At 44.6% G+C, this 14,000-nt stretch overlaps 1 protein-coding gene across 8 annotated transcripts in view; it reads right to left on the reverse strand.

The window, feature by feature from the left end:
• LOC123351102 (sodium/glucose cotransporter 1-like) overlaps positions 1–14,000 on the reverse strand; it is a 61,689-nt gene that overhangs the window by 18,263 nt on the left and 29,426 nt on the right. For all 8 annotated transcript variants that reach the window (XM_044990308.1, XM_044990309.1, XM_044990306.1 and 5 more), the window contains 3 exons: positions 10,308–10,412; positions 7,086–7,145; positions 6,626–6,730 (listed from right to left, as the gene is read on the reverse strand). In XM_044990308.1, coding sequence (XP_044846243.1) covers positions 6,626–6,730; positions 7,086–7,145; positions 10,308–10,412 — 270 coding nt within the window. The remainder of the gene's footprint in view (positions 1–6,625; positions 6,731–7,085; positions 7,146–10,307; positions 10,413–14,000) is intronic.

Consider the following 14,000-nt stretch of genomic DNA (forward strand, 5'->3'; position numbering starts at 1 on the left):
TGTGACTTTATGTATGCAAAAACAGTTCAACAAAGTTCTTAAATCCCAGACCATCCAAGTCGTTTGATAACCTTTGCATTATATCCAGGAAGAGTTTTGTTTAAGAACTCTTGTCTTTATTTATGTCAATGCTATTCTTCAAACCTCACCTTTCCAGTGCAACACAGATGCTTGGTATGACTGGTCTGCCTAGTTGAGGACAAACAGGAATCAAAGATGACACCTTATTTTACACAAATTCTATGAATATCTGTCAAAGTAATTAGCATTCAACTGGTCAGCTGGAGAGACAATTAGCTCTTGTAATGACATGGATTTTGCAACTTTGTGAACATGGCCTGGGATTTTAGTTACCAGCACATCTGCACCAATGTAAACCCCTAAAATAGACATAATTTGAAATCAGGGTAACCAATTCCCAACAAATTCATGCCTCATCAGTGTAATTCATATCTCTATTAGGGGTTTGCAACAGTGCAGCATGCTGCACAGTGCTAAGAGGGGCAGGGGGAGAGGGAGAGGATTTTCCGAAGTGCCTCATGCCATAGGAGCAGGTGTGCCATTGAAAGTCATGTCACTGAATTTGTGCTCCTAAATCACTTTGGTGTTTTTGAAAATCTCATCTTAAAATCCCAGGGCAGACAAGGCTTAAGAGGGATGTTTAGTCCTTAGCTCTACTAGATTTTAGGTCAAACATTTATTCAAGGAACACAGGGAGTGCCATCTAGTCAGGTATTCTGCCACAAGGAGAGGGTAATATAAAAGTCATGGATCTGGCTAATTGTGCCATGCTGTACATAACATCACTACTTAGCACATTTTACCTTTAAAGCGCTTTACAATCAGTATGTAACATATCCTCATGACTCCCCAGTCAGCCAGGCAACTGAGTATCATCCTCCACATTTTACAGACAGGGGCAAATCCATTCCACAGCATTCAGCCTAAGTAGCTAGCAGACGCTGGAGGAAAAAAAACTCTCCCCCAGGCCACTGAGGAAACTCCTCCTTGAGACTGTCACCACCTCAACCCCTCTTCACCCCTCCTGCCTTCAGGGCAAGGAGACCTGTGCAGCTGCAGATCCTCCAGCCTTGCTCCCATCACCAGCCACTGCATGCTCACACGCAGAGCCATTGTGGAGCTGAGCTGTGCACCACACAGGGTGTGAAACACATGCACGGTCCCACCAACAAATTCTGTCCCTGCCTTCACCATCTGTGGCCATGGAGGCTGGGACTGGGTTAAGATGCAGGAATTCATAAAGCTTAATCCCACAGGCTAACTGTGAGCCCATGCTGCTCTCTATGGGAGAGGATTCATTCCTGACCCTCACAGCTGATCAGCTTATGCCCCGATGTTTGAGGTTTGTATATTCTCAGCATTAGCTTAGTTTGCATGGTTACAAATATTACTGGTCATAAAATGATCCCACAACGAAAAGTAGTTAATTATTTAACATCCTGAGCAATACTAAACTGCTTGGATTTGCTGAATCACCTTCTGAGATCACCTCTTTTGCCTCCCAGTTACATTATTTACTGCTAATGTTTCCTTGTTATGGATACAATTAAAACGTTATCACATCTCTGAATGTAGTAAACCTTCTCCATGCAAAAAAATCACTCCAGAGCCACGCACACATCATTCAGGAACCACGAGGCAAAACTATTAATGATATGAGTGTCCTTTTACAACTACCATTACAGCTAAAGAATTCCAAGGAACACTTGCAATGCATTCAGAAGGTTTTTAATTCCTTCGGATTATGGAGGAAGCATCCAGGTACTTGTTTCCCCAGATACCTCACCTTAATTTAATCACCAATGCCTCGCCTAGATTTTCTTAAAATTGCCCACCATTTCTACCCTGGGTACAGCTCCACTGGTGACAGCAATGGAAGCAGCACTACTGGTTTTCAGCTACCTGAAAACTACCATGGCAACAGCTCACACAGCGCTGTAGGCTCATGCAGCAGCTGACTGATTTAAGCTTCTCTATTCTGCTACTGCAGAACTCATCTTGGTTATGGGAGCCCCATGGAGTCAACCCTGACAGCATGGAGTTTCCTAGGCAGCAGTGGAACCGAGCCACAAAACAAGATGGGCGGGGGGGGAGGACGACAAAAAATACACAGAACAGAAACAAAAGAGAAAAGAGGCAGAAAATGGGCAAGTAAAAGGAGAGATGGCAGCAAATTCTGCAAGGGAACATGGAAAAAGGGGAGCCCATTGCTAGTGCATCACGCAAGGGAGGAACTTTGCCCAAAAAAGGAAGGGAACCTCTGCAGCAGAGAAACCATGCAACATAGAATATTGCACATTGGGCAAAACCCCAACAATCATTTAAAAGTGATACTGTGGAGATACAAATATGAACTGCACTGGGTGTCATTGTGACCTTGCACTTTATTTCAGCTTCAGCCTTGGCCTGATGTGCTTTGATCATTAAACTGAGAACTTCATCAAAAGCCAGCCCCCTTGGAAGCTACCAACTCCCCTGTATTCTTAATTCCCAAAACAGAATTATTAATTAAAAGATTTGCATACGGGGTGTCGGTCTGCCAATTATGAACCACCTATTTAATTCCCATACAGAGGATAACCACTCATGGTAGTTCATGGGATGCTCTCCCAGAGACTGATTAATATTGTTACGGGTGTTATTCCAGTTAGTCCCAGCTGGAGAATATTCACAGTGTTCTTAAACAACATTCTCCCTAATCTATAGTCTTTGGGGAGAGCATTTTAGGCATCTTTATCAAGAGTCATTTGTAACACATTAATTAAAATCTCCCTGATTAAGATATTACTACCCTGCCTGCTATTTTAACCCTCCTAGCAAGCAGAATGATGAAATCAACTGTGTTCATATTCCAATATGCTGGTCTACAAAGATTAATGCCTCTATATTGGTCAGGGGACATTAGGTATATTTTCCTCTCCATCTGAACTTTCCTTCTCATCTAAGCTTTCCCCTGGACTGGTACTCAAATTCCCCTGACAAGACCCTGCTCTTCCAGGTCTTCTGGTGGTAGCAGGTACCAGCTCTGATATTAGCCTTCCTCCCGGAGAACCTGTTTTCTGTCCCTTCTTTTTCTTCCCTTCACCAGCTGCCACAAACAACGCTAACTTAGGGCTTTTGTGTAACCCTGAGCCATCACATTCCAAATCACATTCCTGGTAATAAACTTCCCAGTCATCCTCCTCAGGCAGGCCCAGATAAGGAGGTTCAGAGGGGTAACCCCCAAGACCAGCTGCTGCCATTTGCCCTCTTAATACCCAAAGCTATTCTTGTGGACCATCTTGTTCTGGTCTATACTTATTAGGATCAACCAGAGTGCTTTGATATGCTGCGGTGAGCTGTTCTTCAACCACTCTGTAGGCACTTTTAAGGTCCTCTGCCTGCCACAGTAACCCCTGCTTCCCTCTCTCACCTCCTCACTGTCATGTTTGCACTTCCTTTTTAGGCTTTTCCAAGATATGAACTAGGGACATATTAAGGTTGCTTTTCCATCTGATGTTTCAATTTCTTATTCTGTTCCCTCATCTTCTAAACTTTACAACTGAGCCATACATGCCATCAGTAGATATTCCATGGCTCTAACTTTTATGTCTTAATCTTTACCTTTCCAGTCCATTTCAGTCTGGAAATACCTCACATATACATAAATCCAGGGATCAGCTATATAAATTATATCTAACGCAAGTGAACCACCCCCATGTTCTGAAATATGGAGTCCTTTATAAAGAAGTAGTGACCTGTCAGCTGATATTTCTTTCTTTATACTCCAGAGCTCTGACGTGTCGAAGTTTTAGTGTTTCATTATCAGTAATGTATTATATCTTATTAAGTAATTAATTTCCTGCCCCCAGAAGGTGCCCTGCTGACAGGCATGCTGGGTGTGTTTCGAGATGCACTTAGGCCTGTAAGCAGTTAGAGTTACAATTTCTGCACTGCCACTGCTTTCATAGAATCATAGAATATCAGGGTTGGAAGGGACCTCAGGATAATTAGGCCACAACCCTGCCTTAACTAGCCCAAATCGATACTACAAGTGATGTGCAATATCTGGAGTGCCAAATTGTAATAATGGCGTCTGTTTGATCATTAATTAAATGAGACATCAAATAATAAGATCTGTTGGTTTATTAAACAAAAGCTTAGACATCTAGGATTAACCAGCACAATACAGAGAGGAAACTCACTAATCCAGGGTCCAGTGTCTGTCAGCTCCACTGGTCCAATTTATTTTACAATTCTATCCGTTATTTCTTCTTGGTTCTTTCTTCACATTGTTTAGTTTTGTAACTATGATTATCCAATCAAAGACAAATGTCATATTCCATTATACCCTACATTTCAGTTTTAACCTGCTTAACAACATGTTTTTAACCAATCATTTCATTTTGTCCTTTGTGGTTTGGAATGTCTTATACATTGTCCAATCATATGTTAATATCACAATTGGAATCCTGTCTCCTCATACATTTCCATTGCATACGCCCTTTCTTTTAATTTCAGTTACAACTTCATTAGAGAATCACAGAAATAAAAAACAACTTTAAAAATAGGTTATGAAACCAGGTCACACTCAACCATATTTTCACTCTATAAGTAAGGCTACAATTATGTCACAGAGGTCACGGAAGTCATGGAATCCGTGACTTCCATTGACCTCTGTGACATTTTCTGCCCCAGGGCTGGAGTTCCCAGCGAGCCCCCACCCCCCCAGCTCCCAGCCCTCACCCTGGTGGAGGGACCCTGCAGCTGCCCAGCTGTGGCAGGCAGCAGGCGGACCCTGCAGATGCCCCAGCTGAGCAGCTGCAGATAGTCCCTGCTGCCCGCCATGGCTGAGCAACTGTGGGGTCCCCCGGGAGTCCCCGCTGCCTGCTGGCTGGGCAGCTGGCGGACCCTGCTGCATCCCAGCCGCGGCAGGGGGGGAGAGAGGGGCCTGCAGCTGCCCAGCCATGGCCACCGGCTGGGGGACCCTGCAGTTCCCAGCTGCCCTGGGGGTGAGGGGACCCTGCAGCAGCCCAGTCCCACAGGCAGAGAGACCCCTGAGCTCCTGCCCATCTCAGTGGTGGGGGACCCAGGAGCCCCAGCAGCAGTGGGTGCTGAACCCGCCTACCCCTTTTGTCAGGGATATTCTTAGTGAGTCAGGGACAGTCACGGGCTGCCGTGAATTTTTATTTATTGCCCATGATCTGTCCATGACTTTCACTACGAATATCCGTGACAAGAACTTGGCCTTATCTATAAGCAATATAAAAATCTACCTACTAGTAATTCTTTATCGTCTTCTCTTAACATAAGTCCCATAAAGCTTTACAAAATACAGCTAACAGCTTCATACGTAAGGGATGCTTGGAGCCCTACACCCATGTGCTCACAAAACCATGCCCAATTAAATGGATGCAACATTTCCAATTACAGCTACATATAAAACACAACAGTTATGTTGACAGCTCCTCACAGAAATAAATGCTAATGAAATGAAAACGCCAAAAAGCCAACTTGGGGGTTTGCCATAGACCCAGCCTATTTAATTTGCAACCTTGGTAAGAATCAATTATTGTAAGAGTGTGAGAATGAGAGCAAAAGGCCAGCTCTTTTAGGTTACATTGGACTAGTATCACTCAGCTCCAATGCAGAGAGCAAAGAGTAACCTTCCATAGCAACTGCAGGAAAACAACAGAGCCAGGTCTGCCTGACCTGTGGACTTGGCTGGAAACAAAAGGGGGCAGAAAATCACAACTTCCTTTGCTACTGCAATGTCCTTGTTAGCCACAGTTCATAGCTCAAACTGATCCACAGACAGGCTCTTTCCTCATCCCTCCCTTCCTCTCCTTGCACTTTCCCACTCCTTTATTTGCTAACCCCATCTCTCTTCTCCCCACTGCCTTCCTCTCTTTTCTCGCTTTGGCATCATTAGTACTAACAGGTTGCATGTTCAGCTGAGGATACCGATGGAAGGATGTGGGGGAACGTGGGAACAAAAACCCATTCCTTGAAAGCCCAAGGCCCCCTTTCTCCCACTAGGCCAAAGAGAGTTACTCATACTCTGTACCAGGAGAATTTGGCCCAGGAATCAGAATGGGAGACTTTAGAAAGAAGGGTCTAAAACAAAATGCTGAAAATGGGGTGGGGTGAATGTTCTTGGGTAAGAAGCAGCAATTGTTGCCTTTGGGGAACAAAGGCAGAGAACTGGGTACTGAAATTCTGATAGTTTGGGACATTCTCTTCAGTTTCTGTCACTGACACCTGAGATGGCGCATACAGTATATAGTACAAAGCTTCAGCCAGCCTGACCTGTTCCAGAGGGGAGCACACGTGGAAACAAAATCCTGGAAAAAGAAAGCTAAATCATAACCACCATCTAGAGAAAGAGTCCCCTGGTATAATCCAACAGGCACAGACACACAGAGCTGTAGAGCTGATTTGGATGGTCAGCACCGCTAGACGGAAGAGTGACAACATGGAAACAGATTTTTACCTACCTAAATAGAGTTCGGGCAACAAATGAGAGAAGTGAACTACACATGTAGAGAGATTTTATGTGAGCAGAAAATAATAATACAGATAGGAACTTCACTTAGAATAGAGGAACTGGAAAAGCTTAACTCACCGAGATCTTGGTGAAAATATAGAGGAGCAGAGAAAGGACTGACAGATACATCTGAATCCGTCGGCCACCAAAGCGCTTCTTGAGATACTCTGGCATCGTCACCACCTGCAGAGGGAGAGGGAGAAGAATTCACACTATGAGCAAAAGACAACTACCACAGGGGGCAGAGGCTCTTCCGTCCAGATACCACACTGATAAATGCACTAGAAATGTAGATGGCCTCCAAGAAGCACAGAAAGACACTTTGTCAAATGCTTCTCATGTCAGGATCTCAAAGACACAGAGACCTCCTTGTTTAAATACATACAGAAACAACTCGTGTGGAGTCCCTATCACATTCAGGTCTCGCCTCCCACTGAGAATGATTTTGTGATGGTGCTAGACTCACAAACACAGCAGGCTGAAACAGAAAGATTAAAACTGGGAACAATAAAAGGCATAACCTAGTGTTTGTACTTACCCCAGCCCTGATGTAGATGGGCACAAACAACCAGCCGAGAGCAAATACAATTATCAGGGCCTGTAACCAAGGAAAGAACAGCTGAATTAGCCTCTGGTCCTGTCACCAGCACTTTCCAAGGCCATGTATCTGGCTGCAGTGAGTAAAACGGTGGCCAGTGCAGGCACCCCTGGCCTCATTCTTTCCTGTTTGAGCACTGGCCTGCTAAGCCCAGGGTTGAGAGTTCAATCCTTGAGGGGGCCATTTAGGGATTTGGGGCAAAAATCTGTCAGGGACGGTACTTGGTCCTGCTGTGAAGGCAGGGGACTGGACTTGATGACCTTTCAAGGTCCCTTCCAGCTCTATGAGATAAGTATACCTCCAAATGTGTCTGGCACTTTACAGTTGGAACTCCAGGGATGAAGTCCCAGCCTTATTGAAGTCAATGGTGGTTTTATCTTTGACTTGACTGGAACTAGGGTTTCACCCCAGGTGTCCAATAGAAGCATCTGAGGAAGAGTCCCCCACTGCAGCAGACTTATTGAGGTATCAAAGAGAAGATTGCTTCAGCATTTTCCCATGTCTGTCCATGGAGAAATACATTTGTAGTGAGTCTAACACCGGTCTTAAAATTTCCTTCGGTTGCACTAGCCCACTGCAGCTCCACTAGTAGTAGCAACTACCAGAGCATTAGTGTGCCCCGGGCACAGGTGCTTAAACCACTGTTTCATTAGTCGTGCCCAGAGCAGATCTAGATAACATGGTGTTTTAAACACCAGAAGCCCGCAGAAACCTCTCTGTGTTGGCAGATTCACCATTGCTACCACTGGGAAATGTTAACAAAGTCTAGGGATGCCACCCCCGCCCCCTTACTAGCCCCTCCATCCAGTCTCCAGGCAGCCACCGGCACAGGAAACATTCCACTAACAAATCTAAGTGTGTTATGAACAAGTCTCACTTGTGACTAGCTCTGCTACTCCAAGGTGTTGGACAGCAGGGCTTATTTCCATACCCATGTCACTCACCAGACTAGCCCACTGACTTGCCTTCTTCAGTGCCTTGGGAGTAGTTATAAGGTGCCCTTATACATTATAAGACATATAATACTTTCATATTTGGGACTCTATACTGTAAAGTATGGTAGCTCTGCTATACTACATACTGTATATTCTGCATCAGATATTTTATTGTAGATCATACATCCATTTTTCTTACTTAAATGTTAGCGACTTGTTTTATGCAGACTTGTGCACATTAAAACAAATATAGAGCTAAATTCTGCTCTCAGAACTGCACTCTAGATCTCTCATCCACACGCTAGTTCTTTATCACCTCTCTGGAGTTCTGCTCATAGATCAAGCATAGGACATGCCAGAGATACTGCGCACTATGCTGCTCTCACGTCCATTCATGCACATCAAGAGTCACTCCACTGAAGTCAATGGAATTACACTGACACAAAGGCAGTATAAGTGCGAGCAGAATCGGGTCTAGTTCTCTCTCTTGCTAACAGAATCAGTGTGGATCCCAAAGCAGCATTTTCCCATGTATATTAGCATGCTTATCAGTTCCATTGTGTTGTTCGTATTGTAATGAGCTAACTAGCTAGCTTCTATGTGCATGCGTGAACAAGTACATCACTGTCCTTACCTTTACTGTACTTAATCAAAACCTCTCAACTGTGTGTCTTAGGGTACATACTGCTACCAGCTAATGGAGAGCTCTTTAGCTTACATGGCAGAGGATCCTGAAAGAGGATCCCAGTTCTAGCCCTTCAGATGTCTAAAGTTTCAAGTAACCTTAGTGTGGAGCCTGGATTTGTTTCAGCATCATCAGAGAATAATAAAAAATGAGAGTTTAAACTAACTGATTCCAATGTGTGCATGTCTCTAAGCGAGCGTCTACTCCCCCCAATGCACAAAGAAGTTGCAATCTATATGGGGCTCATTTCATACCCACATACTTCTATTTTAAATAAACCTAAGGGCCACATGCTTCCATTGATGATTCAAACCAGATTACAGGGAAACACCAAACCTCCAAGATCATTTGTGGTGTTGCATAAACTCCTTTGTGAAGTGCAACAGCCAGGGGCATGGCCACTATTATTCCAGAGTCTGAGGATCCAAGGGAAGAGCTAGATCCTAAGGCTCTTGGCTCATTAAAGTTCTCTCATGACCAGATCTTCCTGGAGCACCAGGTAAACAGCAGTCTGGCTCCAGACTCCATGCTGCCAGGAACTGACCTCCTAGTGGCTATGTCCCCAATTGCCCTCCAAGGAGTACTGATGGTGGAGAAGCTAGTGCTGTTCAGGCAGCGGTAACATGTGATGCAAACTGCACCTTCAGACCAGCTGACCTGAAAGGGGAAATACAACATAAAGGGGCTGTTCCCCAACTCCCGCATCTCCTCCTGGCCACACATACATGAGCTTTGTTGCTGAATCCATGGAGGGCTACAGGTAAAATTGACTGAGGAGAGGGGGCACGTTACCTTTCGTCTCAGCTCTCTCCCCCCGATCCTTTCCCAAACCTTTACGGTTCTTCTGCCACACTCCAGGCAGTAGTCGTAGTACTTTTAATCAAGTGAGGTGTTTGGTTATAGGACAGGGGCCTGCCCCCAGCAGGCTGAGAACAGACTAGCACTGATGGTGCATTAGAAGGAAGCCTCTGCTCTCCTTCACTGCCTTCCCTTAGTGAGAGGGAAATGAGAGGACAAGTAGGGGCTGAAGACAACCCTAAATCCCTCACTAGCTGGAGGAAAGCAAAATACTCCTTTCCCCCTAGTCCCACTTCTGCAACGCAAGTTCTCAGCAAAACTGATACAGATGAGATGAGAAAAGCTGTCCTTTCCCCCTGATGTCTGGAGATGTTGTTTATAAGTATTTGAAAAGCAATCAAAGGACAAGGACAGAATGGAGGAAATCATCAATATATTGAGAGAGAGAGAGAGAGAGAGAGACACCTCTGTGGAAACTGGTTTCCTAATATAGTAATGGCCTTTTCTTCTCCCATTGACTGGGCTGCAGGTGGGAGTGGGGAGAGAGGCTGGGGGAATGGGAATCGACACAAAGTCTTCTTGTGGTGGGTGGTTCTGCCAGTTGCCAGCCCTGAGGAAGGGAGGTGCTGCTGGGCAAGAGCTCTGACAGCATTAGAGTGAGTTGGATTTTTAGACAATGTGGGCTCACCTGATCTCTTTGGATACCCCCGAGGTTACAATTTTATTTAAATGTGTACCACTTACGTTCCACTCAAATCCTGCAATGGCAATCCCTGCAGCCGCTCCTGTGCCTGCCAAGCCCACAAAGTGCCCACTGCCAATGTTACTGGCAAACAGAGAAGCACCAATCTGGAAAGAGAGAGAACAGACTTGGGTCATAGATCCTGGGCTCAGGCCCTGGCTAAAATAAGAGCTGTATTTGTGACCAAAAAAAAAAAAGTGCTTATTTGGTGTTTTGAGATTTCCTGTCTGCCGTCACTATGGGACCTGAGTGCCTGATTTCCCCTCTTAAAACCCAACATTGCAGCCATCATCCCCACAGGCAAGGAGGACTGAGCAGGACATCACAAATTAACTCATCCAGAGGGGATATTGGTGAATGATAATACTCCCTCCTCCAACTAAGGTGAGCACGTGGCCTCCGCCCATACAGAATTTCAACTCTTTGGAGAACATTTCCAACTAACATGTGGGTGATGTATTGCAGAATGAGCAGCCAATGATCTTGGCTAGAGGTCCAGGCAGCTAGCGCAAAAGGCTGATGTCACACATTTAAGCTGCTCCAGGGACAAGAGGCTGATTCATGCCCCTGTCAGGAAAATAAGATAGATCTCAGTGAGCGAAAGATCCACAAGCCTTACGGCTGGCTTGTATCTCCAGTGGGAGACACCCTTTTTGCACTTGGTTTGCTTCCATCAAGGGGACAATAGGTTACCTGAATGGGACTCTGGGAGCTGCTATGGTAGGTCCAGCTACTGGCCCAAGGGTGCAGTACATGTGAGTGACACATGTGCATACAAGGAATGTTGGTATCTCTAAAACCTGTAACATCCTGTATTGATCCCACAGACTGAGTAATGGGGAGAAACAGGAACTGCTGATATGTACGGATCGAAGGAAAGAAAGAAGTTAATGCTGGATTAAAAATAAGACAGAGATTCACAAAAGGGAGATCATATCTATGTAATCCTTCTGCCAGGTGGTGGCAACAAGGGACAGGTTCAATATCTAGAAGTTCCTCTTAACATTATAAAACAGAACCAGCTTGAGCCCCCATCCAGAAATCTTGGGAAACAATATACTACCCACCCCTGGGAGCCTCTAGGAGGTAATACTTCCCCACTTGCAAGCACTGAGTCTGAGTATAACAAAAGAAAACTTTATTAAGAGGAGATGAAATACAGCATTAATCTGGGAAAACACCGCAACGATCACTCAAAAGTATGGAAACCAAAAGTAAGCACTGGCCCCACATTGTCTTCAGCAGTAGACTTTTGCCTCAGCTTCCCACCTTGTGGTGTGAAAGTCCAATAAACAAATGCCTATTTAACAAACCACTCCCCTTTTCCCTCTGCTGCACCCCACTCACATTTGTCAGCTGAGGGCAGTGAAGTCCCAGAGTCCAGGGCTGTGTTCAAGTGGGTTCACCTCCTGCCCCCAGGCTCGTGGGATGGGTGAGTGATGCCTCTGCTCACCACTATCACTGTTGCTGCACACCACTGTGAGCCTTTGACCAAGAAGAGGCAGCTAAAACCAATGCCCTAAACAGCCTGATGCTAATACAAGTTTGCCAGGTCTCAAAGGGGCTGATATGTCGTGCGCTGTGTGTGTTGTTTCCAGCAGCGAGGTTGCAAGTTAAAGTCAATGCCAAAGACAGAAACTGTATTTTCTATCTTTGCCAATTTTTCCTCTCCCATTTTTGGGTGTGTTTGTCTTGTTTTGTCTTCTAGGAAATGGGACTGGACTTTAAACAACAACTCCAGCCCATCTCAGCTAACTTTCCCTCTTTCCCCGGCCCAAGAGACAGCTATTACTATCTTTAATGCCATCTAAGAGACGGTCAGACAAGGGGGGTTTCGTTCTAAAAGCTCTCTCCAGCTGAAGGGAAAAGGAACAAGGGATGTTTTTAAAATCAGAGCCTTACTTAATACTTTACATTTCAAATGCTTTAAAGGTTCTTCCTTCTTTTTCTGTAACTTTAATAATAGGTTAAACATAGGTTTAATGGTGTGTTTGCTAGGGTATTAGGCAGCCTGAGGTCTCTGTATACCAAACACCAAACCTTGTTTAAACTGTATAAAGATGGATGATGGATGGACGGACGGACAGAGGACTCTTTTTGGGGCCCATATATTCCATCTAAATTAATACAACACCAGAGAGTACCATTCCCAGCTTTACACATGGCAGTATTGTATTGTCTCTGTACATTTTTGTAAAGAAAAATACAAAACCAAACAAAAACCAATGCAGTTAGCAAAACATTTCCATTAACACAACAGTCATTATTCCCAGTTCAGGACAAAGCAATGCCAACATATGGGTCTATTACTTTCTGCTTCTGTTTGTCTTTCTGACAGAAGAAAGACTCTGTACAAGAAGATCATAAGATCAGTATATACTAGTTACAAATGCAATCTAAAACCAAAATCTTTTTCAGTAATTACATGTATGTACATAGGGACAGATCTTTGAATTCAGAATGGTGAAAAGAAATTTGCTCCAATACGTTAGTAATTTGTAGCAAGAAAAAGTTATGTGGAAGAGATTAGCTGATGGCTGGCAGCATGTATGGCTGTTTTAATTAACTCTTGTTTTAATTAAAACAAAGTATCTACATAATGCAGATGTCCAGGGAATTCTGCTTAGCTTTTTGGGCTGCGATCTTCAAAAGGCTTAATGCCCTTAGGATGCTTTGATAAATCTCAGCCTTCTTCTAGATACATCACAGACGCAAGATAGAGAAACTGGGCCTTAAACTTTGGATTGTCCCAGACACAGCTGGACACGGAATCTCATCAATCAGAGTAAGTGGGTGCTGTAACATATCCCCACATAAACTAAAGGATTCTGGCCTATTTTCCAAGAAACTCTATGTTACCGGAAGGCTGTCCCTTCATGACAGGGTCAGCGTTACAATTTTCAGGGATCTGGCCATTAATGATCTCCCCTTATGCTCATGCTATTAGAGGTACGACAAGTTGGGTGGGGTGGGGTTTTCTCCTCCTCTGGACAGACCTGAAAAACAAAGAGCATGCATAGGATGTGGGGCCCTGAGGGTACACTTGCTGAGCCTGCTTCTCTGAGGAGGGAATTTCAGAGAAAAAGTAGCTCCCGCCACCAGTTAGCACGGACTGCATTTCAAAAAGGATATAGTGGAACTAGAAGGGGGCATGAGGGTTTGAAAGGGATGGAGTCAACTGTTCAGTGAATGAAAGAATGAAAGCTATAGTGGAAGAGAGGAGAAGAAAGATGAGGGAAAGGGAAGAAAGACTGTTGAAAGAGAGAGAAGGAGAAGGTTACTTTAAGATCCTCTGACAGGTCAATTGTTGACAGGGGCTCATTAGTCAGGAAAGAACCGTCAGGCTGCAGCTATATGAAAGTTACTGTATATTTGACACATTATTCATTAATCTATTCGCCTTACTATTTTCATTGGCTTTCTGCTGCCCAGAAGTCCTGGTGCTTGCTGCCTCAAAGGCCTCCTAAGGAACCTGGAAATCCTACACTTTGCCTAGCAAAGTAATGGAAACAATCCCCAGCCCCTACAGTGCACTCACTATTCATGCCACTGATCCACCTCTTTAGGTAGGGACTGTACCCTTGTGGGATGATGTTTTTAACTTAATTATTTTGGGACACAAAAGTGAATTTGTGCAAATCCACAGCTCTCCCCATCCTTAACCAGTCCAACTTGCATATTGCTTAGGCCTCTGT

Source organism: Mauremys mutica, chromosome 16 (genome assembly GCF_020497125.1).
Source record: "Mauremys mutica isolate MM-2020 ecotype Southern chromosome 16, ASM2049712v1, whole genome shotgun sequence".
In the NCBI taxonomy this organism is placed as follows: domain Eukaryota; kingdom Metazoa; phylum Chordata; order Testudines; family Geoemydidae; genus Mauremys; species Mauremys mutica.